At 44.7% G+C, this 27,339-nt stretch overlaps 1 protein-coding gene across 4 annotated transcripts; it reads right to left on the bottom strand.

Moving 5' to 3' along the window:
- Nucleotides 1-619: 619 nt before the first annotated feature.
- On the bottom strand, nt 620-27,296 carry RMND1 (required for meiotic nuclear division 1 homolog). 4 transcript variants are annotated; one of them, XM_045573350.1, is made up of 12 exons: nt 27,151-27,296; nt 23,384-23,898; nt 17,143-17,251; nt 15,393-15,468; nt 12,124-12,163; nt 10,030-10,130; nt 7,976-8,082; nt 6,973-7,037; nt 5,715-5,791; nt 3,024-3,144; nt 1,368-1,484; nt 620-835 (listed from the first exon to the last, which is right to left on the bottom strand). In XM_045573350.1, the coding sequence occupies exons 2-12, from the start codon at nt 23,882-23,884 to the stop codon at nt 803-805; spliced, it is 1,347 nt and encodes a 448-aa protein (XP_045429306.1). In that variant the 5' UTR covers nt 23,885-23,898; nt 27,151-27,296; the 3' UTR covers nt 620-802. The 4 variants fall into 4 exon arrangements, with proteins under 4 accessions (XP_045429306.1, XP_036271403.1, XP_036271402.1 ...); XM_036415510.2 differs by lacking the exon at nt 620-835 and having other exon boundaries at nt 1,317-1,484; XM_036415509.2 differs by lacking the exons at nt 620-835; nt 27,151-27,296 and adding an exon at nt 26,932-27,127 and having other exon boundaries at nt 1,317-1,484.
- Nucleotides 27,297-27,339: the final 43 nt, after the last annotated feature.

Raw genomic sequence — 27,339 nt, 5'->3', positions numbered from 1 at the left:
GGCTGGACTGCCTCTCATTTTATACTAGAGGTCCAGGTTGCACGAAATTGTGCATGGTTATGGTCCCTGGGCCATCTTCTGCCCCTCGCCAGTGCCTACTGCCACCCCCTGGTTTGCTGTGGTTCCCCAGTTGCAGCATGGCTCAGGTTCCCCGGAGCCTGTGGCGGGGGAGGGGGGGTGGGAAGACACACACACACACACACACACACACACACACACACACACACACACACGGACCGACCGACCGACCGACCGACCGACCAAGAGGTCACCATTCCACCGGCTCGCCATGCTGTGATGGGAGACTGCGGGCCAGAGGGGAAGGGTCAGAGAGGTGTTCAATGCACCTCATGGTGACCTGTCATTTGGTCATCCTGGTTGTCACGGACACTGGTTTTATATATACAGAGAGAATATTCCTGAGTTCCTGCATGGTTTCCTAGCCAAGGCCATGACTGGGATTCTTCAGGGATAGGTTAGTAACAGTGTCCAAAATCTAAACCTTAGGCTTTAATGAGTGTCTTTGTTTAGATTTCCTAGGTGCTAAGCATACCCAAAATTCTTTAAATTAAGATGAACAATTTTTCTTTCAAATCATCAGTGTTAACAGTCCCAAACATTAGATTCTTCATAATTTTTATTCAAGCAGCAATACATTTAGAACGGAAGATTATAACTTATTTAAAAAAATTAAATACTAAATAAGAGACTTCTCTCCCCCTCCCCCCCAACCGTGAAGATTTATTTTTGATTGTAGAGCTGAATATGTCTTGCGAAACACTTTTCTTTGGTCATCACTTGATTATAAAAATACTCGTCCCAACTCAAACATTACCTTAGGGTGAAAAAAAGTTATTAATTTCATGGCAAATCACTGGTACAAGCTAAAATGACTCTTCTAAGTTTGTGATTAATGAAGAATGCTGAAGAAAGCGTAAATACGTGTCTTCCCCATGTGACGGCTGCAGCTCTGCGGCTCAGGCACTTGCTGTAGGCTTTATATTGTATATTTTAAAATGTAGAACTTTTTAAAAAAACAGAATGCATTTACAAAATATTACCACAGCCACTTGGAAGTAATCCTAGCAGTTTTTTTCTTCTTTTTAAAAAAAATATGTGTTTTTGCTTTTTTACAGAGAGGAAGGGAGAGGGATAGAGAGTTAGAAACATTGATGAGAGAAACATCGATCAGCTACCTCCTGCAACACCTACTGGAGATGTGCTTGCAATCAAGGTACATGCCCTTGACTGGAATTGAACCATGGACCCTTCAGTCTGCAGGCCAGTGCTCTATCCACTGAGCCAGACCGGTTAGGGCTCCCTAGCATTTTCTATGCCAACTTCGTTTTCATGAAAAGGTGCCTTACCTCTATGGTAATGAGGATGACGATCATCCACTCCAGGCGGAGCGCCCTCTTCTCTGTCAGGTGATTCCGCATTAGGTCTGTCAGCTCCATGCAGTGCTGAAGTTTTTCATTCATGACCTGCATTAGAAAAATAGTATAAAATAAAAAACATGGACATACAAGTATCATGTACTTCCAACACATTTAATTCAGCAAATAAGTAACTTATTTATAAGATCATATGCTTCAAAATTGTTAAGGTTCGAAATAGGTATCCAGTGAAAAAGCATCCTTTCAATTCTCGCTCCTCAGTTCTCTCCCCAAAGGCAACCTGCCAATATTCCCTGACTCGTGCATCCATCTAGAGACATTTTGTCTGCACAGATTGAACTGCAAGAAGTACTTTGCATACTGCAGCTCTTATTGGTCAGGTTTGGATGGAAGATCTAAATATATATTAGTTTCTGAGTCCTAGTTTTTTGGTAGCTGCCTGTGGATTTTAGCAGTTATGAAAGGCAAACCTGAAACATGGTTCATTCAGCATGGCCTTAAGATAACTGATTAACCTACCTTATACTACAATTCACTGTCAAATCCCACAAACAGATGACCTGCTGCTCACTTACCACTAGATGGCACTGCTTTTGGCGCTGAACTGCAGAGGTTCTGCCCGCTGTTGCCTGCCTGAGGTTGGTTGAGGGAGTTCATAGAACAGAATCTTGGAATTTGAGACTTGAATGTGACCACTGGCAATTTATCCCCACTAAATCTCTCTGTAGCTCATTTTGTTTTGAAAATTGTTAAGTCTGGAAACATTTAAAAAAAATAATTTGATTCCCCCTTGATACTTATGGGGTGTGCTGAGGATGCAGGTTTGGTCAGTGGAAACTTGAGACAAGTTACAGATGCATGTTTGGGGTTTGACTGAAATGTGTTATGCGTTGTATCTATATTAAGAGCGTAATATGCTAATTAGACCAGGTGTCCTTCCTTCCAGACAAAGATGCAGTGGGTGGGGACCGAGGCAGAGGCGACAGAGTGTGTCCCCCGCCCCCAGTGCTCACAGACATCAGCCATCCTTACTCTTTACTCCCCCTGGCCTTCTATGATCAAGTACTTGATTTGCTTAGAGCAGTGGTCAGCAAACTCATTAGTCAACAGAGCCAAATATCAACAGTACAACGAATGAAATTTCTTTTGAGAGCCGAAAACCGACTTCGGCGAAGTTTCAATCGCACTGTACGTGTGCGCTCGCAAGTGGTATTTTGTGAAAGAGCCACACTCAAGGGGCCAAAGAGCCACATGTGGCTCGCGGGACGCAGTTCGCCGACCACTGGCTTAGAGGATCCTTCTCAGACTGCATCTCTATTCTCAGTCACTATTACAGTTCTGGACCCCATGCAATTGTTTGAAACTTGAGAACTTCCTTATAGGTCTCTAGGCCTCCAAACTCTCACCACTCTTATCTAGTCTGCAGAGCAAATATCAGAATATGCTTTTGCACAAAGAGTTGAAAATTTCAGACAAAAAAGGGGAAGTGGGAAATCTAGAGATCTGAACAGAAGTCAAATATTTTTCCAAAAGCAATTAAGTGCAGTGTCTTAAATTTAAAGTTTGTCTTCACATAGGCAAATTATAAGCAACACTGTGTCCACTGTGAAAAGTGCAAATACATACCTTAACTCTACGAGTAATGCTTAGGAACTGACAAGTTTTGTCGTAAAGTTCTTCCAGGTTTTCCCTGTCCCAGTAGAAATCCGGAGTGATCAAGAAGTCTGAACTCAAGTTTATACGGTGTCTTAAAAAAAGAAAAATCAAAACTTTATTTTCTATCTTGAATTAAGAATCATGGTTTCTATTATTTTTTATACTTGGTGCTTTATTGACAATTGCTGATCTTTGTAATATATCTGAGAAAACATTTAAAAGAATTTTTAAAATTGCAAACTAATTCAATCTTTATTATAGTATTATTTATGAAGTAATTTGAATACAAAATGAAACTTTTTTTGTTTCTACTTTTTTTTTTTTACTAAAAAGTTTTACAGTATACCCCAACATTTTTTTGGTGTGGATAGGAATTAACATGGCTCCAAAGTAAAGAAAAAGGTGAAAATTGACCACTCTTACTCCTCCTCTTATTCCCATCTTTCCTCTCTCCTGTCCCGTACCCCCATAGGTAAACAGTGTTAGTTCCCCTGGAGCCTTCCAGGATATGTGTGTATGTGACAGTCCTAATTTCTGAGACATTCTCTCGTTCCTAATTTCTATCTATTTTTACATAAGAGGTTTAAGCTTGCTTTTAAATGAAACCTAAGTTGTAGAAGTAACATATAAATAGCTCACTATAAAAAATGAAAAACCTAGAGAAGGATTCAGAAAAAAGTGGTAAGGCCTCTTCACCCAACATACAACTCAAATCCTTCAGGCCCTGCAAACATTGCTGTGTCCTTCCAGACCTTTTTCTGTGCAAACACACATGCATGTGTGCACATATATGTGTAGTATGTACACATATCAAGATGAATAGGGGTATTTATTTTTGTTGGTCTACACAAAGGCAATCATACCATATATAATTTGTGCATGTTTTTATGCAAAGATTTACATTCCTTTTAATAACAAATGAGCACTTTTACTATAAAGAGAAGAAAACTTCGGATAAGAACAGCAGGACTCTACAGATACTATTCACAAACCTAAGCATATTTAGTCCTAACTTCGGAGTTTTTTTTTTTTTAATAATATATTTTATTGATTTTTTACAGAAAAGAAGGGAGAGAGATAGAGAGCTAGAAACATCGATGGGAGAGAAACATCGACCAGCTGCCTCTTGCACACCCCCTACCGGGGATGTGCCCGCAACCAATGTACATGCCCTTGACCGGAATCGAACCTGGGACCTTCCAGTCTGCAGACCGACGCTCTGACCACTGAGCCAAACCGGCTTAGGCAACTTCCGAGTTTTGATACAGTAATTGGCTGTATCAAATTCTGCTTGCATTCCCAAGACGAGAGGAGGGGCTCTCTCCACCCCACCCCTTAGAGAAGCCAAGGCTCAGACGTGCTGTGTGTGCTCCTGGCGGAGGCTCCCTGAGCTAGGAGAAACGCATAGGTGGTGAAACAGGGACCACCACTCTCCACGCCGAGTATCTAACGAGAACGTGGAGAACAACCTCAGGTCGATGAACTCTAGTCTCATCCCATACACCAGAGGGGATGAAACACTGAACATGGCAGCCGGCCTATTGAAAGCTGCTCTGGAGAATCATTTCCTTTCCACAAAAGGACAACAACAATAAACTGGAACATTTAACATGGGAGGCATCTTTAAAAGCTGTGACTTAAAATGTCAATGCCTTATTTCCCTTATGCTTTCCTTGTTATGTATGCCCAAGAGAGAATGTGATAGAATTTACACCCAAATAAAACGGAAAGAGCTATTTCAGCAAGTGCAAGATCAAAGCTCTGGGATAAAAAGCACTGTATCACAGCCCAGCCAGCCGGGCTCAGTGGCTGAGCATCAAGCTATGAACCAGGAGGCCACCTTACGATTCCTGATCAGGCGACATGCCAGGGTTGCAGGCTCAATCCCTAGTGTGGGGCGTGCAGAGGCATCCAATCAAAGATTCTCTCTCTACACTGATGTTTCTGTCCCTCCTCCCTTCCTCTCTGAAAGCAATAAAAATATACATACATATATTTTTTAGAAGCACCATATCGTAGTTTTAAGTGACAGCACCCTCTCATGGCGCATCTTATGTCGCCTACATCAATGAAATGTGGCACATTTAGATCCATTTAGCATTATGATGCAGCGACATATTTTTACTGAGAATTCCCATTATCCAAATGCTAGAAGGTGTCTTTCTACCTTCGAAGAACAGCACCTGTGCTCTCTCAGGTAGGTTTAATGCAGATTAACTATGATCTCTTTTGCACATGTAGACTTTCTTCAGTTTGGCCCTAATACAGCTCACTGCTTCTCAGGGGTAAGAATTCTGCAGGCTGCCAAAACCGGCTTGGCTCAGTGGTAGAGCGTCGGTCTGCGGACTGAAAGGTCCCAGGTTCAATTCTGGTCAAGGGCATGTATGTTGGTTGCGGGCACATCCCCGGTAGGGGGTGTGCAAGAGGCAGCTGGTCGATGTTTCTCTCTCATCGACGTTTCTAGTTCTCTATCTCTCTTCCTTCCTCTCTGTAAAAAATTAATAAAATATATTAAAAAAAAAATTCTGCAGGCTTATAAAGAACGGAATGAAAACAGCTCCAAGTCCCTAAAGGTGCAAATGTTGACTCTTGACTGAGGAACTGCAGGAATGCCTTCTTGAGATCATTAAACATATGAAATATTTACTGGGAACATTTTACCTGAGGGCAAAGAGTTCACCGATTTTCTGCATAACTTCTTCATGAGATAGTTTCACTTTCCTCCCAGCTTTTAAAGCCTATTTGGGAGGGAAAAAGAAAACATACATGTGTACACATATATCTGCATCAGTAAGAGGGACCATAAAGCAAATTCTGAAGCATTATCCAATGTAAATGACATCTCTTGGATAACTGTTTCCCAAGCTAATAAAAAATACTTAATCTTGTTAGGTAGAAATTTTATATTCCCCTTTTCATTTCCTTTCTTACCTGCATTTACTACATTATACGTTTCTAATCTTTTATTAAAAATTCAAGACCTTTGCCCTGGCTGGTGCTGCTTGGTGATTAGAGCATAAGCTCCAGCACTGAAAGGTCAAAGGTTCGATTCCTGATCAAGGGCACATACCTGGGTTTCAGGATTTCACCCCCCCCAAGGGGCATAGTTGGGGTGCATGTGTGTGGTGGGGGCAACCAGTCAATGTGTCTCTCTCACATCAATGTTTCACTTTCCCCCTCTTTCCCTTCCACTTTCTGAAAGGCAATGGGAAAATATCCTCATGTGAGGATTAACACGAAAAATTCAGGACCTCTTATCCCAAGTATAATTAGATTTATTCTTCCACGGTAAAAAGATTAGAGCAAGCTTGATTTTTAATGTATTTTCAAGTTTTGACATATCTTTATATGCATTTTTCATGCCACTATTGTGAAAAACTTCAGCATAATACCTTTTTTAATTAAGCAAAGTGGTCATGACCTCCTTCCTTAGAGAGAAACACTTCACTTTTCTTTAATGCAGTTACATTAAGAATACTGCACCGTCAGAGGAAAGTAATTAGAATTTTACACCTGAAAGGTAAAAACAGCCTGGCTGGTATGGCTTAGAGGTTGAGTGTCAACCCATGAACCAGGAGGTCATGGTTTGATTCCTGTTCAGGGCACATGCCCGCGTTGCAGGCTTGATCCCCAGAGTGAGGCATACAGGAGGCAGCAATCAGTGATTCTCATTGATGTTTCTATCTCTGTTTCCCTTTCTCTCTCTCAAATCAATAAGAAAAAAAAGGAAATTAAAAAAAAATGAAATTTCTTATTCATCATTTTATATGTAAGTGGGATTTTTTCCTTTAAAGTATAGCTTTCCTAATGTTTATTATTATTTTATTGTACTCCAAAATATATGGTTATAGTGGAAAATGTGCATTTTCTCCCAAATAAAAACCAATCCTGAAAGGAAGCATAAAGTTGGTATAATTACCTCTGGAATTGATTGAATAGATTCCACAAATTGATCCAATGATGATTCCCAAATAGCCAGCTTCACTGGGGAAAAAGTTCACAACGGATCACTTATCACCTTCACATTTACACGAAATGCAGAAGAGCACGGAACCTTTCCCGCGTGTCAGCAATACTCTACGACTGCGGTCGCCAACCGGGAGCCCACGGACCACTGGGCGTCCGTGAGGTCCCCAAGGATGGCGAACGCTGCTCTAAGATGCAAATCTGCTGCCAACTTGGAAGTGAAATTTAAGAAGTTCATCATCTTAAGGGATGGCACTAAAGTGGCAAAAGGCAGGAAATGAAGTTGCTTTCCAAGCCCTGCTGGCAGTCCAAAGCTACCTTGAATAGAATTCCTGGTTTTCTAATATTGAAGCCTGAAAACCAGAAAGAGCTACATCCCGGGACAAAGGGCGGCTGTGTAGGTGGGCAGAGACAGGCTCCCCACCCCCACCCTCACCCCCCAATCCCCTGGGGCTGTGGGTACAGCGCAGAAGGGCCTGGGCCCCCAGGGTGGTGTGGACAGGCCACAGTGCAGTCTGAGGGCAATCAGGCTGTTCAGGGGCTTCTGCAGCTTCACCAGGTGCCTGGCCCTTTCGGAAGAACGGAGAGCCCCGTGACCCTCCCCTTTCTGTGAAAAACTAGTGTTTCTCTCCAGAGGCCCGTGCCTGTCACACAGGGCGGAGCTTCCCAGCCGCACCAGAGACAAGCTAACAATGATCAGGTGGGGAGAACAGGTGGTAACAGCAATCTAAAACGTTTTTGGAGGGGGTAAGCTTTACCCACACAATTATTATAAGCAACGAGCAGCTTCGGCACAGGTATTTCTATTCTGCTTTTTCTCTCTCGCAGAAAAGAAAGGAATGCTGAAGCTTTGCTGGGTATTCGATAAAAACATGTCCGAATCGTCACTAAACACTTCAGCTTCCCTTGAAACGAAAGCTATGCAGTCCTCTCCCGGGTAAGGAGCGTTCACCTACCTGAGAGGCAGAGCGCGTTGGAGAAGGCGAATTTCTCCAGGATGGCGTCATCCACATCCAGCTCGGAGTTCAGCCGGATTTCCCCTCGGTGCAGTCTCGACTGCCCCCTGTGGGAAGGGGACGTGTACCTTGTCAGTCTTAACGAGCACTTAATGTTTTTCTTTGGAAAAAGTCACCTTAGTTTAAATCTTTCTAGAGGTCATTTTGGTCATTTGCATCAAGTGTCTTATAAATATCCTCATACACTTTGATTCAAGTAATTCCGCGTCTCGAAGTTCATTCTAAGAAAATAAAAGATGTGAAGAGGCATGTGTGTACCAAAAACGTCGTGGCCCAACGTTTAACAGTAAAAAAAAATAAGAAGAAATGAAATGTTCAACAGGAGAATGGTCCGTTTACAGTATCCCACAAAAAAAGTTAGAAAGCATGTCTTGGGAAGATACGTAGTGGAAAGGAAAAATCATCACAGTAAACGGTTAACGGAAAACACGTTGAACGGAAAGCACAGACAGTGCATTTATAATCACACTGATGCGGCGAGGGTGGGAGGAAGAGGCAGCGGTGAGGACGAAGGGCTGGCTCAGTGGCTGCAGTGCCAGCCCGGAGAGCACAGGCTGCGGGTCCCATCCCAGTGGGCGCGTACGGAAGGCAAAGGATGGATGCCTCCCTCTTTCTCGCTAAAGAAATAATTGAAAACATATCCTCAAGTGAGGCTTAAGCAAACAAACAAAAAACTAAGTTGCCCAAGTAGAGACCTCTGGAAGGGACCGGGGAGATGGCAAATGGAGGGACGGTAGAAATATAAACATCAGGAGCGAGTGGGAGGAGTGTAGGGCGAATCTTCCCACAGGATGTGAGACAGGACGAGATGGACACGGGTGGACATGCAGAATCTGCTCCACAGCCTCAGGTGGAGGCAGGCAGGCAAAAGGCCGGGAGGAAGCCGGAGCTGCCCGGATGCTGGTGAAGGAGCCCAGGCCTCGCCGCAGAGCTGAGGGAGGCGGCAGAGCCAGGAGCCGCAGGCAGGGCTCACCACGCCTCCAGCTGCCGGGCTGCTGGGCGGGGAGGTGGTCTCACCCAATGAAACCAGGTCACTGATGCTGGGCCCAGAGAGTCAGGGACCTGCCCCCCCTTAGGCGAACAGGCAGTGAGGATGAGGCCGGAGTGTGTGTGCGTGTGCATGTGGGTGCGGGAGCGGACCCAGGAGCAGCGGTTTGATCTGGAGCACAAAGGGGTTCACGGGAACTAGAGCCACAAGGCCAAGCGCTCACTGATGGCTCAGTTGCACCAGCTCCTCGTTGAGCAGCGCCTCTTAGTTCACGTCGCACTTGGGTTCAACCCCCGCTGCCCTGGGCACCAGGGGAAGCCGGTGGCCCGCAATGGCAGGGTCTCTGCCAGGATCCCATGAAACGTGTGCGAAAAGCACTAGGACAGTGTGGGCACGGGCAAGCAGTCTGTCTGTCCTGGTGATCACCCCTCACTGAACCCTCCCAGGCTCTCAGTGTCTCTTCCTGATGCCCCGAAGCTCTGCTGGCATCCCTTCCTTTCTTAGTATGACCATTCCCCCTATTCCACCAGACAAGTGGCCCATTGAGGAGAAAAAGACCTTGCAGCCTGTTCCTACTGCCTCTCTTTCCCCCTGACATCTCTCTTCGTTACCCCACCCCTGCGAGCCAGCCCAGACATCTCCCCGGACAGTCTGCCAGGCCCCACCCGTTCCTACAAGGGGTCTTCTCATTGCATTCCCGTGAGTGCCAAAAACATGCCAACAGGGAGAAATGGACTCAGGGGAAACCACGAGGATAATCTGAGGGCTCGTTCTGATGAAGGCACACTGTTCACCGATTTAGGCTGCTCACCATTTTGGGGTTAGGCTCTCTGCTTGTTTTCATTTGTGAGCAGCCCAAGAAGGTAAACGAGTGGTATTTATTATGCAGGGGTGGGGATGGGTACCAACACCTGTCTCCTGAACACTAGTCTGCGGATCCGTCTATGGTCTATCCCGCCGCGTTCCCCGGGTGTCCCCGTGCCCTGGGAGCTGCGGGGGCCCTCACTCTGTCTTCGTGTAGTTGAGCTCCTCGTTCTCCCAGTGCACCAGCGCCGTCTCGTAGGGCTGCACCTCGTGCCTCTCCAGCACCTGCATCACGTGCTTCATCTGGAAGGAGAGGGGGCGAGAGAGAGGGAGGGCTGAGATGAGCCGCTCCCTCCGTGGCAGAGTGGCGTTCCTCCTGCTGTTCAGCTGGTAAGGAAAAGGCAATGCACTGTGACAGTCACCTCACCGGGAAGACCTAGGCATTCGTCTTTATGTTTGGAAAACACAAAAGAGCACAGAGGAGAAAATGAAAATGATCATTACCCCACAACCCAAAGAAAACCACCACCGGTTTGTATGCTTTAAATTTAACTTAAAAAAATGTTAAGTAACAGACTTTAAAAAATGTAAACAGCACAGAGGTCTGGAAAGTGACAATCTCGCCCTGCTCTCCTAAACTAATCCCCCTGAGAATTGTTCAGCTCCGTGCCCAGCCTGCCACACCCCTCCCCCTCCCCTGCCGTGTGTGTGTGTGTGTGTGTGTGTGTGTGTGTGTGTGTGTGTGTGTGTATTATATATTTACTTAGCTTTTTAAAAGGAAACTAGGGGCACAAATTTGTGCACAGGCGGGGTCGCTCAGCCTGGCCAGGGATCAGGCCAGTCAGGGCCATTCCACCTAGTCCTGATCGGGGCCGATGGGGCCGGCCAGCTGGGGAATGAGTGCAGGAGGGCATGTCTGACTCTCTCTCCCAGTCTCGATTGGTCAGACCCCAGCAGCAAGCTAACCTACTGGTGAGAGCATCTGCCCCCTGGTGGTCAGTGTGTGTCATGCGACTGGTTGAGTGGTCAACCCAATGGTGGTTGATCAGTCGGACACTTAGCACATTACACTTTTATTATATAGGATGGGATCATAGTGCGCATAGGAACGCTTTCATGCAGAAAGTGCATCTGGGTAACCATCCTAAATGTGCACCTACGGAGGGAGTCCTCTCTCCACTAGACGAATGTGTGTATCTTCATGGCCTTGTGGGAATATTTCTTTAGAGATTGCTAGGTCAAAGACATGCACACTTACAATTTTGGATAAATTTTGCAAAGCCACTCTCCCAAATAGTTTTCCAACTTCAGAATGCAAACATTTATGAATATTTAATTTAAATATTAAAAAACCCTGGTATTATCAGCTTTTACATCTTTGCTACTTCAAATAGCCAGTCTGTATCATCTTTTTTTTGTTGGTCACTTATATTTCCCTTTTCTTCAGAAAATGCCCCCAGTTACCTCCACGCACACTTATGTGTGTGTGTGTGTGTTTACTCTTAGTAAAACTGGAATTATCTGAGGTATATTTTTCTAACCAACTCTGTTATTAGTTATAGTTTGTAACCTGCTCTTTTAACTGTGTCATACACACATTTTCCACCACTTCCTAGGAATATTTTTCCCACATGATTTCAAAGAGCTGTAGTATATTCTACATTTACTACAGTAGTAAACTCGAAAAATTGGTAGTATTTAACAAACTTTCTACTACCATGTATTTTGGTTATTTCTCCATTTTGCTACTGAAAATGATGTGTTGATGAACCTCATGCATCAGCCACCATGCATAACTGCAACCGTTTCCTTTGGATAACTACATGGAAACCGCCGAGCTAAGTATAAAGCTTTGGTGTGTATGCTCAAACTGCCTCCAAAAGGGCTGTATTAAACACCTGATTGGGCACTGGAGAAATTGTTTCCTGTGAGTGATGAAGTCCTAGAAAACTGATCTAAAAATGAGACTCGGAGGACCAGCTCCCCGTGTACTATGTGTACATATTTGCTTTGTAGGTTACCATGTATGGCGTATGCTTCCTTCTGACTGCAGTGTACCTAGGATTGTTCTGATTCTCCAAAAACTAGTGTATGCTCAGAGGTTGCAGGAAGTTTATAAGCCAAAATAGGATGTATTTTGGAAGATGAAACTGCTAGGATAAAAATGACATAATGCAGAGCAAACAAGTTGTGGATTGCCTGTTAATTTATCCTCCAGTGGCTCAGATTGTTGAGCATTAACTATTTATTCTCAGAAAACTGTATTTTTATACTTTTACACCTTATTAATACTCACAGTTTTGTCTTTTACATTCCAGAACACAGCAGCTCCTTCCCTAATTTAAAAGAATAAAAGAACGAAGTTAAAGGTAGAATACATCCTTTAGGACCATATGTAAAGCCATGCTTGAGTGACTTCTGGGATGTATCCAGAATGCAATTTAAAAACATGTGATTTATTACTGATTTGACATTATGGTTCCTAGACAGATATGCCAAAACAAAAGCTACTCTTTGAACTCTTGAGAAAACTGGACCTCTCAACAATTCATGATTTCTCTCTTGGTTTGCAGAATAAACAACTCTTATTATAATACTGTGGAACGACGTATCTAGACTGTTGTATACTTGCTTCCATTTTGATGTACAAAGATCAGAATAAGGACATTTTTGAGACTCGCTTTAGTGCTCCTACAGATTCTGCTGTAGGAACAGAACAGAGGGCCATGCTTTTCATAGCTGTGGGATAGAGAGACCGAGACCAATGAAAGCACAGACACCGGGGGGTGAAGCCTCGTCCTCACAGTGCGCATGGCAGAACTACAATGAGCCGCAGGATCCTCGGAATCCGATTCTGGCTTTGATAGAATGTAAGGCCTGAAAGCTATAAACCCACTTGTTTTGATTTCTGAAGTCTGTGTGTTGAGCTGTTTGAGCAGCACATAAAAGAGGGAGTTACGGCTCTGGGTTATTGCCCAGAGGAAGGAAAGGTGGGGATGAAAGGAAGGTAAAAATATCCTGGCCCCCTGGCAGCCTTAGACATTTCTTAAATGATGCACCGAGCATCTGGGCTACAAAGATGAGGATGGCCTAGTTCCTATCCTCACGGAACGCCCCATCTGGAGAGACTGATCCTAGACTGCCCATCACAATAGCGCGTGACCAGTGCTCTGACTGAATGGAGCAGCATATACCCGGGCGGACACAGTTCCCGAAGGACCAGCAAGCCAGCCAAAGGAGAGAAGGGAGGGGGCAGCCAGCAGAGGGCACATCCTGGGCTCAGGAAGACGGTGGGAGGGACAGGGCACCCCCTCAGAATAATGAGCTAGCAGTTTGCTTGGTGGTGGGGTGCGGGCAGGGACGAACTTGGTGTTTTGATAAGTTGAGTCAAATTCCACCGAACTTTCAGCAGCAGAGGGTAGTGACCAGAAGACCTATTGACAAATGATCCTGCCTGTGACAGACACAGACTGGTGGGGTGAGGAGACCAGGGAGGAAGTGGTGGTGGAGGGCCAGCACAGTCTCAGGACACGGGTTTGAGAGGCATTTAAAGCCGCGGCCAGAGCAGGCATCCAGGGGGCACTGTCAGGCACAGGAGAGGTCCAGGCACGGTGCACCCTCCGCCTGGAGCTGGGCTGTGGCTGCTGAGCACCCGAAGCAGGCCTGGTCCACACCGAGATGCTGCACATGAGACACATCGGCTTTCAAAGGCTCGGTGCGAAGAGAAGAATGTAAACTGTCACACTCCTGGAACTCACACACAATAATACTGAATGTAAGCTGTAGTAGAAAAAATTTAAAATTATCCTGCCATACTCTTAGGGGGAAAAAAGAATGCAAAATTTCATTGATTGATTGATTACATGTTGAAATGGTAATATTTGAGGTATGTTGAGTTAAATAAAATACACTATTAAATTTAATTACAGGCAATATATGATTTTGTTAGTGTTATTCAAAACTAAATTTTAAAAAAAATATATTTTATTGATTTTGTACAGAGAGGAAGGGAGAGAGATAGAGAGTCAGAAACATCGATGAGAGAGTGTCATCGATTAGCTGCCTCTTGCACACCCCCAACTGGGGATATGCCTGCAACCAAGGTACATGCCCTTAACTGGAATCGAACCCGGGACCTGTCAGTCCCCAAGCCGACGCTCTATCCACTGAGCCAAACTGGTTTCGGCTCTTTTATTTTTTTACTTTAAAAATGTGGCTGTTAGAAAATGTATTGCTACCGGTGAGGCCTGTGTCTGTGGCTTCTATAATATTATGTTTCTAACGGTCGGCACTGGCCTCAGCATTCAAATTCCTCCCACTATTCTACTGGGACTGCATGTTGCACTCTGAATTATCTTCAAAGTAACATCAAAAGGAAGATGAGTCATTGACAGAGGCATTGATAGGGCTTCCAGTTATCAACAACCACATGGGGGCGGAGGAGGTGGGGGAGTAGAGGGTGAGGGGAGGACATCCGGCCTGCAGGCCGAAGAAGGCCCACAAAATCACTAGGTCTGGCCCCGCCCAGGCATTAGGGGTGAGTTAATTGTTTGAACAAATACAGGAGGCTAATTTGTAAGTTGTTATTGTGTATGGCCCAAGAATGAAGTCATAAGTGTCCAAATGACCCGGGGGCAGAAAAGGGTGCCCTGCCCTTGAACTACAAGGATGAAGACCAAAGTCCGGGTTCTTCCGGATGCTCCGTGTTTCTGTCCTGCCACTTGTGAGTCCCTGCTCGTGGACAATTCTCTAACTCCCCTGACCCCCGTTTCCTCGGCTGAATATGGGACTAGCAGACCTTTCTCCCATGTTGGGAGGGTAGTATGGAATTATTCCAAGTGGTTTCTACTATCGCTCCCCTCCCCCTCAGCCACTGGGCAGCATGTGACATTCAAACCGCCTTTCAGTAAAGGAGTGGGTGTGAGCCAGGTCGCAGTCAGAGTGCCCGGACAGGTAAAGTGGCCAGAGCATCAGTGAAAGAGCTGCAGCGGGAGGAGAAAAGGAAGAAAAGGCAGCAGGGCAGGCAGCCTGAGTCGGAGAAGCAAGGCGCCCTGAGGATGAATGGAAAATAGGTGCTTTACCTGGACTTAGTAAATGCAAATCCAGACTTAAAGAGACAAGCCAGGGGAAGATTATTTGCTGCTTTTAGAAATTATTTTACAGCAGAAACCAGTCTGGCTCAGTGGATAGAGAGTCGGTCTGTGGACTGAAAGGTCCCAGGTTCGATTCCAGTCAAGGGCATGTACATTGGTTGCGGGCACATCCCCAGTAGGGGGTGTGCAAGAGGCGGCTGGTCGATGTTTCTCTCTCATCGATGTTTCTAGCTCTCTATCCCTCTCTCCCTTCCTCTCTGTAAAAAAATCAATAAAATATATTAAAAAAAATTATTTTACAGCAGGGTTTACCGAAAGTTTCCTAAAACGGACAAACTCTCCTGGATATACTAAGAATCAAAGGACACATTTAAATCACAGACTCGCTCCTGAGAGAGGAGGCACACCTGCACCTGTAAGACCACATTTCCCGCCCACGGTCCCCCTCCCAGTGGGTTCTTCCTGGTCTTACCTGAAGAAGAATATTGTTCCAGGATCGCCTTCTTTTGCAGAGTTTTGCACACCCATCACCAAGATATTGGCTGCATCTGTGGATTAAAATAACTGGCTGAAAAGCTATGTCACGAGGTGGCACACGGTTTAAAAGGCACCATAAACGTTTAATCAAGAATGCGTGATCATCTTCTTACACCATTAAGCACTCTAAGAGCACGCTATCATCTTTCTACTAAGGTTTCCTGAAAACGTTCAATGAACATGAAAAAGCCACAGGAAATACTTTCACAAACATTCAACAGCCTGTGAAACTGTTAGTGCTATTTAAACCCGCTCATTCATACCCATTTTGATCCAGTAATCACCAGTCCAGTTAATTATTATTAAAGTCTTAGTTTCAATACAACTAAAGCTCTACAAAATTAATTTAAAGTAGTATATAGGTGAAGAACCATCTATATACTCTCATCTTTAAATACCACTTTGTTTATAATTTTATATATTAATAATATAATTCTCAATTAATCTTTTTGAATTTTAAATGATACTGTGTAAATTGTGGGTAAAGAAAAAAAATACAGAAACAAAGCTACTGACCATTTCAAAGTTAATTATGGGAACAACCACCAGTCACCTGTAATGTTGAAATATTTTGACCTTTTAAATATTATTAAATAAATATCAATATACAAATATTCATAAAGAGTTGTAACAAGTATATAAATATTCTATAAGTTGAAAACATGTTAATATGTAAAAAGTTATATATAATAGTATCTTAACCTCAAATTAGGATCCTCAAAGTTTCAGACTTCCTGCTAGAAGGGAGGGAATTCAGATAGGGATCAAATCCTAAAGCACCTTTTTTGGGTGACCTCTAACTTCCCTAAATCCTGCAGAGGGCCAAGGTCACCTGTGCAGCCAGAGCAGCACAGAAGGAAGTGGAGCCTCGCAGGGAGAACGGGCAGGATCCCCGGGGAGCCGTGCCCCGGCCACCCGCCCAGCTGCCAAGGGTGACTTTCCGTTTGGGGCCCTGGACCAAGCTCCGTCTTCCTAAGTCACTTATGCCTGTTTTCGCCATCAAATGGACCAAACAATCGGTTCAGATCATCAAGACTGAGAAAGCATAATGCTATTTGGACTATTTCATGTGGGGTCAACAACTCCCAGAATTTTCTCTGTAGCAGGGGGTTTTCAACCTACACGTTCTGCTACTTTGAGGTAAATTCATGAATTTTCAGCAAAGTGTTCCAAGTTACTTATTATTATTATTTTTTTTTAATATAGGGCAGGCTATTTCTCAAGAATCCTTCCTGATCTTCTAATTTCCTCGGTTAAGGTTATTTTAATATTGTGTTCACCTTTTGGCGCATTTTCTTAGTTTTAAAGTCTTGGGTGATATTGGTCAATTTTTCTTTAAAGGATGATAATGGTCAACATTTCTATCAATTTCCTGCCTCTGCAGTGATGCTAAAGGAACACTGTAATGCGAAAGCAATGAACGGTCAAGACCATCATCCAACATACGGGTGATGCTATGCAGCTTAGTAGGTCTTATTGGTTTCAATCTGAGAATTAAGCTCTCATAAACTACATTTTAATTTATCTTTGTATGTTGTTTGTATGAAGGGGTTCAGCTACCACATTAATGATGCAATCCTTTAAACAGAAAAGGAAACTTAAGCAAACGCAGACTTAAGACAGTATCAGAGGAAGCGTATTTGCTAATGCATTTTAACATACTTGGCCCCAGGTTCAAGATGTACCTCTAGGCAAGCTTGTGACTTCAATGTATCCCTGAGAGGCCAGATCTTGGGAGAGGGCTCCAAGGTGATACTCGTCAGCGGTGGCAAATGCCGTGCAGTGCATCAGGTCCTGTTGTGGGGAGATTAGCAGGACAGGGGTTACCGGGAGGCCCAAGGGTCCGCAATGGCTGCTGTCACCTTACCAGCTCCGTCTTGCAAAGCTGGTGTTTTTCCAAACTTCTCAAAGACTCACACAAGGGATGTATTAAAGAGGAGGAGGAGGGGCTGCAGGCAGACAGGCTGCTGCTGAGTGTATGAAAGAATGTGCTCCTGCTAGCCCAGTGGTCGGCAAACTCATTAGTCCACAGAGCCAAATATCAATGGTACAACGATTGACATTTCTTTGGAGAGCCACATTTTTTAAACTTAAACTTCTTCTAACGCCACTTCTTCACAACAGATTCGCCCAGGCAGTGGTATTTTGTGGAAGAGCCACACTCAAGGGGCCAAAGAGCCGCATGTGGCTGGTGAGCCGCAGTTTGCCGACCTCAGTGCTAGCCAAAACAGTAGGATGCTATCCTGAGAGGGAAACTGCTCCCCTACTGGGAGTGAGTGTATCAGGGGCAGAGTGAGCGAAGATACAGAGGACTAAGGAAGCATCACGTGGGTGCCCGGGTGACATGTTATTTACTTACTTATTGGATGACATGCTATTCAAAAAGTCTCTCCAACCCGGAGTTTCCATCACTCTTATTCACAGCCACATTATTATTTAAGGTCATTCAATAACTTGCCACTAGCCTGTACAAGCCGAGATTATTCGAAATCTACAAAGGAATTACAGATCTTCTACTCCGGTTGATATTAAGCACGGTTTCATAGATCTGAGAATGCACCCAGGTTTGATTCCTGCACCGAGTCTTGGCCGTGTGTACATGGGAACATTCATGATTTGTGTCTGTATAGCACACACATGAAAAGACGGCCCAGTGCAGTGTTTTTCTCAAACTGTCTGTCACAACCCATTAGTGAGTCCTGGTATCAGCTAAGTGGTCCAAACCAGCTTAAAAACAAAACTAAACAGAATAAAATAGAAAATATTAGGGTACATTATTCATAGTAAGGAGACATTTTATTTTGTGAAGTATTTTGTCACTTAGGTATGTCTACATATGTATACAGGGTCACTACGTATTTCCTATATAATAAAAGGCTAATATGCAAATTGACCAAACAGCAGAATGACAGGTCTATGACACACACTGATCACCAGGGGGCAGAGGCTCAACGCAGGAGCTGCCCCCTGGTGGTTCATGTGCTCCCACCACAATGGGAGCACTGCTGAGCCAGAAGCCCAGTTCGCGGAAGTCCTACAGATGTCCAACTGCCAGCATAGGTCAGCTCTCCAGGCCTAAGTTGGCAGTCAGACATCTTCCGAGGGCTCCTGGACTGTGAGAGGGCAGGTGCAAGCCAGGCTGAGGGGATCCCCCTCCATGCACGAATTTCATGCACCAGGCCTCTAGTATAATATAAAATACATTTCTCACTTTGGGACGAGGTCAATGAAGTCAAAAGCTATTGGCACAGGTGCTAAGAGTTCAGGCACAGAATCTGATTCATTTTTAAACATCAGATTAATAATGATGCCTATTTTTTAGGGTTGTTGTGAAGTTTAAACAAGATGATCAATGTCCACTACTTAGAACTCTGACTGGCACAAATGTTCAACATTTCTTATAGTTATTAAACCATCAAAGTTTATGGGAGGTTAAAAAGTTTATCAAGAATAAATAAAATAAAAAGATATATAAAAAGTAAAAAAATTAAAAAAAAAGTTTATCAAGTAAATTACATCTGAACATTCTCATATTCATTATTTTCTGTTTTAACATCTACTGATCAGAACGTGAGTGATTCTATTCCTTTGAGATATATGGTGCTGTATCACTGATCAAAAGAGGAGGGTCACTAAATCAAAAGTTATTCCTGGACTCACTCATCTCAGCTCCTAAAGTCTTGTCTTTTCTGTTCCAGTCTCAGTATGAAGTTCAAGAAAAGGAGTATATTAATTCCTTCCTTTCTCCCATCAACAATACATTACAATTTTACACAAAATCCAGATTTCTACCATCTTTTGATCAAGCGGAAGATCTGACAATAATCAACTAGGGTTTAGGAGGGGCGGGTCCCCCAGCCCACACGGTCTCCCACTCCCTGCTGTCTCGTCTACGTCGCCCCCATTTGGTACTGGCCTGGCCCATCTGTGCTGAAAATGCTCACTCCTTTTCACTCTCAAAAATGGGGCAAGGCAAAGCATTTAATCACCATTTCCAGGAGAAAATTTATTCTGAGCTCCAGATTGTCAGATAATAAATTCATTTTAAAACACAGCCTGTTTTTCACTTAGCCGATCCGAGGATTTTCTTTGCAGATTTCCTAAAGATTGTCACATTTCCTTCTCTTACTGTGTCCCATTTAGTTTTGCTAAAAATTCTAGCCAGTATCACATGGCGTGTGTGGCTTGCCACACTACTTTCTGTATCCCTCATAACCTGAATCTGTTTAAGTTAAGGCTTCTTCTATTAATAAGTGAGGCATAAAGTTTTTCAGTTTGGCTTGGTCAATGTATTTTTTTCCCCTTTGCTCTTAAATTGCAAGACTGTATGTAAATCTATTTGGTAAAAGGAAAGAGAACTATGAAGTGTCCTGTTTTTGCATTTCCCCCTATTAATTAAAAGTGTTATTACTTTGTGCGAAGCTTTCATTTTCATATGTCTTTTACTTAATTTTTACAATGGATCATTATTTAGTAAGCATTTTATACATACACATACATAGTACAACTTTCAAGTTGTAAAACGGGGTCAACAACCTGCTCTTCAATAAATGTGCCAAACCAACCAAAAATAGTTCTTGGATTTAAGACCTAAATTTAGGCCTTCCTATTTTAAAATGTTAAAAACAAAACACCCCAAAGCCAAGAAAACCACAGCACTTTCAGTTACGGGCTTTCCCCCCTGGCCACAGGAGACACGTTCCAGCAGAGGGGGCTAGGAAGCTGCACAGGATTCTTGTTTTAGCGTCACACGCTCCGATGAGACACTCGTCTTAAAAAGGAAAGTTTAGTTTGTTCACATTTGGTGCCTGAAGAACGTTAGCACATTACAGCCATGCTGCTTCTCTACCGTAAGGGGGGGGGAAATGCCTGTCTTTCCTGTACAGATCGCAGGTGAACCTGAGTAAACAGATACATTTTACGTTACTGTTTGAAACTTTCCAATCGCAACCTGTGGTGAGAAGTCCTTTCATATACACAGTATGCACACCCCGGTAGCTGTCACAAAGTTTCCCCAAACAATATTTACCCTTTACACTTGCAATGCATTCTTATACTTTACATATTCTATTTCATTAAAAACAAACCAAAAAAACCCCAAAACAAACAAAAAAAAACCACCCCAAAACACACACACAACAATCTATATATCAAAAGGTTGTGGCTTTGATTCCAGGTCAGAGTGTATGTATACCCAGGTTGCAGGTTTGATCCCTGGTTGGTGTGAATGTGGGAGGCAACTGGTAGATGTTTCTCTCTCTCTCCCTCTTCCTCTCTGTTTAAAAGAAAAAGAATTAAAAAAAAAAAAAAAAAAAGTGGTCTCACTGATCATTTCTTCAACAGAAGTAAAAAAAAGTAACAGCCCACTAGTTAAGTTTACAGTTCATCGCAGTGGTGGTCTGAAGCCCCGCCTGGGCATTCCAGCACTCGGTGCGCATGCGGGCTCCATGCAGCTCAGGGCCGGGGTCCTGACACTCCGTTCTGCTCCTAAAGACAGGACATGCCAGCGGCACTGTGGTAGCCACGGAAAGTGATGAGCAGCGGATGGGGCTGATATATCGGTACGTCATGATCTCTGCCAACGAGACCAGGGGGAGCTGATTCCCACAGAGGAGGTGATGAAGCTACTCCGTCAACTGCAAGTGCGTGCTGTGTGGCAGAGGGAGTGGGCGAGCTCAGGAGCCCGGGAACGAGACAAATCACGCCCGCTTTCTGGTACAAATATAGCTTTGTATCTGCCATGAATTCAGGTTTTTGTGCTTAATTTCATCTCAGACACTTAGATATGGGATTTCCTGGACTATCACGAAGTAATATGATAAAAACCTCAGGAGCCAGGAAGAAGGAATGGCAAGTTCACACGTAGCTCTCACATGTGTCAAACACAAGGCCCGCGGGCCAAATCCGTCCCGCCAGGCCTTGCAATGTGGCCCGCACCGCGCTGTCATCACTGCACTCCGCTGCGTTTCCATCACAATGACAGTTTATGACTGTTCAGTAAACCATTCGGCCCGCGATTTAGGCTGGATTTTAGATTTTGGCCCCTTCTCTGATTGAGTTCAACACTCCTACTTTATATCCTGGGTTCAGAGAGGCCGTACAAGAACATAAATAAAACCAAAATCCAAAATAAAAAACCATTGGTCGATGCCTAACGTCATAATCTGAAGATTAGTAATGAGGGTCTGTAGATCTTCTCAAAGGAAGCCATCAGCCCAGTAAAAAAGCACAACAAGCCCTAGCTGGTTTGGCTCAGTGGATAGAGCATCAGCCTGCGGACTGACGGACCCCAGGTTCGATTCCGGACTAGGGCACATACCCTGGTTGTGGGCTTGATTCCCAGTAGGGGGAATGTAGGAGACAACCGATCAATGATTCTCTCTCATCATTGATGTTTCTGTCTCTCTCCCTCTCCCTTCCTCTCTAAAATCAATAAAAATATATTTTAAAAAACAAAACAAAACAAAACCCTCAAAAAAACCCACAACAAAATTAAACATGCTTAGGGTCCACTCAGAATTGAGATGTCCTGAAAGACATTCTAACCTGTTTTCTGATAGATACTGCAGGACTGATCAAGTTTTAAATATTCTACATTCCTTTAAAAATAAAAAAACCTCACTCGAGGATATGTTTTTTATTCTTTTTTAGAGGGAAAGGAAGAGAGGGAGAGAGAAATATTGATTGGTTGTTTCCTCCTGTACACCTGACCAGAGATCAAACCTGCAATCCACTGAGCCACCTGACCAGGGCCACATTCCTAATTAAAAAAATATATATATTTTATTGATTTTTTACAGAGAGGAAGGGAGAGAGATAGAGTCAGAAACATCGATCAGCTGCCACCTGCACACCCCCCACTGGGGATGTGCCCGCAACCAAGGTACATGCCCTTGACTGGAATCGAACCTGGGACCTTTCAGTGCGCAGACTGATGCTCTATCCATAGAGCCAAACTGGTTTCGGCCACATTCCCATTTTTTTTACAGAGAGGAAGAGAGAGGGATAGAGAGTTAGAAACATCGATGAGAGAGAATCATCGATCAGCTGCCTCTTGCACATCCACATCCCCTACTGGGAATGTGCCCGCAACCAAGGTACATGCCCTTGACTGGAATCGAACCAGGACCCTTCAGTCAGCAGGCTGGCGTTCTATCCGCTGAGCCAAACCAGTTTTGGCCACATTCCTATTTTTTAATGATGAGGAATACAGACATAAAGAAAAAAATCTCTTTGCCTCTTTTCCATCCTTTCCAACTTAATAAACACTTATTAAGTACAAGGCACAGTTCTAGGTTATTAGATTAGAATTATTAGAAGATAGGAAGGTTAACAAAGGGCTTGATTCTGACCCTAAATATTTCTCATTTAGAGGGGAAATATAATTATAGCTAATAAATTCCCATATACCTTGTAACAGAGAACAAAAATACCCCTTCAACCTTCAAAGAATAAAAAAGCAGAAACCTTCCCCCTGCCTTTGGACTTGACCTTGCCACCTCATTTCACCACCCCACCCATGCAGTCCCAACGACTCAGGAATGCCTACCTGTCTGCACAGTTACTAAAGCATTGTTTTTAATTTAATAAACAATTCCTTCAGCTTGATTTTTTAAAAGTAAGTGTTTTTTTGTGTGTTTGTTTTTACGGGACCATTCCTAGACTGCATTTAATACTCTTCTTCTTTTTCAAAGTTTCCTTAGGCCAATAACTAACCCTATCGTATTTGTTCATTTAATCACCCACAGTTTGTCTTTATATGTTTCACTCATTCTTAACATGAAGATTTTGATTCCCTTTGAATACAGGAAGTTTTACTCTTTGGCTTCAGAGATCTTGAGGACAAAACTGCTGAGCTGTGTGCGGTCCACGCCAGCTCAGAGAGGGCGCCATCACTCCTCCCCACAGGCCCCACCTCGCCTTTACCTCGTTCACGGACAGAACGGGGAGGTTGGTCCTGGACGGCTGCCGCGTCCTCGAAGGCTTCAGTGGCCTCTTGATCTGCGGGAAGTCTTGTTTAGGAACAAGTGTTTCTGTGGACGTGGACGAGCAATGCCTCTCGATTACTTTTATAAACCACTTGGGACCTAATGGGTTTGGCTTGTGAGTCAGCCGGTGAGTGCCCGGAGCCTTCCTGGCGGGGAGGCGCGCCCGTCCGTCCGGGCAGCGGGCGGGGCCGAAGGCAGAGGACACGCTGGCGTTGGGTGCGCTCGGGCTCGTCTCCAGGACCCGGGCCTCCTTCAGACCGCGGGCTGCGGGGTCGGGAAAGAGCAAACCCCCGGCCGGACCCCTCGCCAGGGTGCCGCGGGCCGCGCTCTCGAGCTCCTTAAGCGGGTTTCCTGCTCGGTGAGCCAGTCTGCGGCGCTGACATGCTTTTGATAAAACGCAGTGGGATCCGGCCAGGGCATGGAGCAGTCTGGCTGACATGACCACATCCCAACCTAGAAGGAAAAGAATTCAAAGTTCAAGCGTTGCTGTTGTTGTATTTTAAAGTTTCAAAAAAATACACAGTATTTTCCTAGGTAACAGGAAAATTTCTGTAAAAATATTTGCAAAAAGACACATCTTAGTCTAGCAAAAAAAAAAAAAAAATGTTACAAAATAGATAAAGTATTTCTGCTACTTTCCCTTTAATCAACCTTTGGCCTTTATTCTGGAAGGTTACGAGATTACAAAGCCAACAGGACAAGGGCCTTAAAAAAGAAACAGAGCTGCGAGAACTCTCCATTTTCTTCATTGGCGTATCTATTATTTAAAACCTGTCCTTAGAAATTCCTTTATTCAAAGTTTATGCAGCCAAAACAAAAAACAAAGCAAAAAACAAAACAAAATGTATGCAGCCTTTACAGTGAGCTGGGGGCAGGCATGCTTCCGTGAAAGGACAGGGTCCCGCCATCGCGGTGCTGACAGTCTTTGGGGGGGACAGGTTTGCACCTGTTCACTGAACTCAGCGGAAGGCCCGAGGCCTACTCCGGTGCCCCGAGAATCACACAGCAGCTGGCCCCACTGTGCAGGGAGAGGCAGGACAGGCTCCCAGGGAGATCTAAGCTGCTACTCGAAGGGGAAGGTGCTTTTCAGGTTGGGAGTGAGCATGGCAGTGAGGATACGGGATGTCAGACAGACACAGACACATAGACACTTTCTTTTCACATAAGAAAACAGACTACATAAGTAATTTCCCTTATTATTTAGAGTATAGAATACTTGTTCTTTCAAAGTAAGCCTGTAGTAGACAATTAATTTATGTTACAGCCCTAACCGGTTTAGCTCAGTGGATAGAGCGTCGGCCTGCGGACTGAAAGGTCCCAGGTTCGATTCCAGTCAAGAGCATGTTCCTTGATTGTGGGCACATCCCCAGTAGGGGGTGTGCAGGAGGCAGCTGATCGATGTTTCTAACTCTCTATCCCTCTCCCTTCCCCTCTGTAAAAAAATCAATAAAATATATCTTTAAAATATAATGTTACAAAATCACACGTTAGGTGTGGAGCTACGAGTCGGTCAGTGATCGCAGGATGCACAGTCTGGCTGGGGAAACACACATTAATGTGTGAGCACTAAAGCACACAGTGCTGTTGGGCCTGGGAAGGGAGCATCTGGGGTGAGGCGTGGGCAGGACCAAGTCAGAGGTGACATCTGAACTGGGTCTCAAAAGGGCAGAGGGACCAGCCAATCCAGCATCCGAGGCACACAGTTCTGTTTGCCTGACAAACAGGGGCAGCTTCAGGGGTCAGCGGCCTCAGAGGTCAGCACTGGACAGGGGCCAGTGGCCAGATCATAAGCCACCCCAGAGCGACTCTGTGGGTGGGGGGAAGCCAAGCTTTCTAATGTGACACTCACAGGGCCGAAGGATGTTTAAGAAATGTATCTTTAGGCCTCGCTGGTTTGGCTCAGTGGATAGAGCGTTGGCTTGCGGACTGAAGGGTCCCGGGTTTGATTCCGGTCAAGGGCACATGCCCGGGTTGTGGGCTCAATCCCCAATGGGGGGGTGTGCAGGAGGCAGCCGATCCATGATTCCCTCTCATCATTGATATTTCTCTCTCTCTCCATCTCCCTTCTTCTCTGAAAAAAGAAAAAGAAAGAAACGTATCGTTGGTAATGACGTAGAAGAGAAATGGAGAAAGACGCCACTCACCGAGAACTATCTACCTACCAAGTGCTCTGATTCCCCTGACAATAAGGCATTTAAAGGTCAGGAAACTGAGGCTTAGAGAGACTAACTGGTCAGTTAGCGAGTTGCAGAGATGTAATTAAAGCCGAGGCTTTCCCGGTTCCCAAAACAGCGCTTGTACCCACAGCACTGCACCACCTCCCTTTGGCTGGGACGGAGAGAGGAGAGGACGGGGGTGGGGGTGGGTGTTTAGCATTAGGGTGGGGCAAAAGTTGGTTAAAATTATTCATATGGAAAACAATACAGTACTTTACAAATAATCATACCAGGTTCTAACTCCAGCCACAGTACATACAAGCAGCACTCAAAGCCCTGGCTGGTGTCCCTCAGTGGTTAGTGTGGGTTCTACAGAAGGAATGATTAAGCTCTTCTCCCCTCTTTCTTCCATGCCATTTAATTTTCCCTCTTTACTGGCACATTCTTTGTAGAAAATTTGACAATGGCTTCATATTTCACTTGAAATAAAAGCCAAAAATTTTAAAATAGCTTGTGTGGCCCTGTATCCTCTGGCTCTGTAGCTCTCTAACACCTCCTACAGCTCTTTCCCTGGCTCATTTTGCTCATCATTCTGGCCTCTGGATCTTGGCATTTACTGTTTCTTATGCTCTTCTCCTAGGTCCCTCTCTGCAAGCCTCATTCCCTCACCTTCTTCAGACCTTGGCTCAATGACCCCTACTCAGCGAAGTCTTCCCCAACCACTTCATTTAAAATGCAGTCAGCACCCAGTCTCTATCTTCTTCACCCTTAGAGTTCTCCATTGCATTTAACATCCCTTGTATACCTTATATGTTCAGTTTATTAATTCACACAACACGTGTGAACTGAGTTCCTATCATGTGGTAGACACTGTCCTACTTGCTGGAAATACAGGAAAATGGCTAAAAATTCCTATCTTTTGAACTTTACATCGCATTGGGGTAACAGACAACAAACTTAGAAAATCAGCCAAATATATATATATACATATATATATATACACATATAAAAAACGCGTTGTCTTTGTTTTTTATATATATATAAAAAACAAAGACAACGCCAGAAGGAAAAATAGAAGAGGAAGGGATAGATTTGTCTCCCCTTTGAACGTCTGCGGAGTGAGATTTGTCTTTGATCACGTGGTCCCCTTGGCCATCGTGCCCAGCACCCGTTAGATACTCAACTCCTACTTTCTTTTTCTTTTTCAACTCCTCCTTTCTGTATCCCATTCAAAGCAGCTCCTCGGTTCCTGGGCTCATTTGCTAAGCAAACAGTAGTCGCTGGGCTATACGATTCAATGGCTAAGTGACTTTAATCTCTGGGAGCATACCTTCCAATGCCTAAATCCGGTACCGCTTTGCCCTGGCTCCCAGGAGCGTTCCGTGAGTGTGTGTGGGCTGAGTGCTTTTTACTCCCAGCTAAGTGGACCAAAGATCACCGTTATATGGGCAGAGTACCACAGCGGCCCCGGTGAGACCCGTGACGCCGGAGGTGCCAGGGGGCGGGGGGTGGGCGGGGGACTGAGGCCCAGGGCGGGCGGTGCACTAACCTCTCCGCCGGCCCAGAGCGCCGGCTGCAGAGAAGAGAGAGTGGCGGCGGCGGCTTCGCCTTCCGCAGAGCCAGCCCACGCCTGTGCCCCGGGCCTCTCCCGGCGCTGCGCAGGCGCACAGAACTCCGGCCCGGCGGAGCGCGAGCCTCCAGGACCACGTGACCGCCCTGCCACGTGACCGCGCCGCGA

This window comes from Pipistrellus kuhlii, unplaced genomic scaffold (genome assembly GCF_014108245.1).
Source record: "Pipistrellus kuhlii isolate mPipKuh1 unplaced genomic scaffold, mPipKuh1.p scaffold_m20_p_5, whole genome shotgun sequence".
NCBI lineage: Eukaryota > Metazoa > Chordata > Mammalia > Chiroptera > Vespertilionidae > Pipistrellus > Pipistrellus kuhlii.
This window is presented reverse-complemented; position numbering and strand designations above follow the sequence as displayed.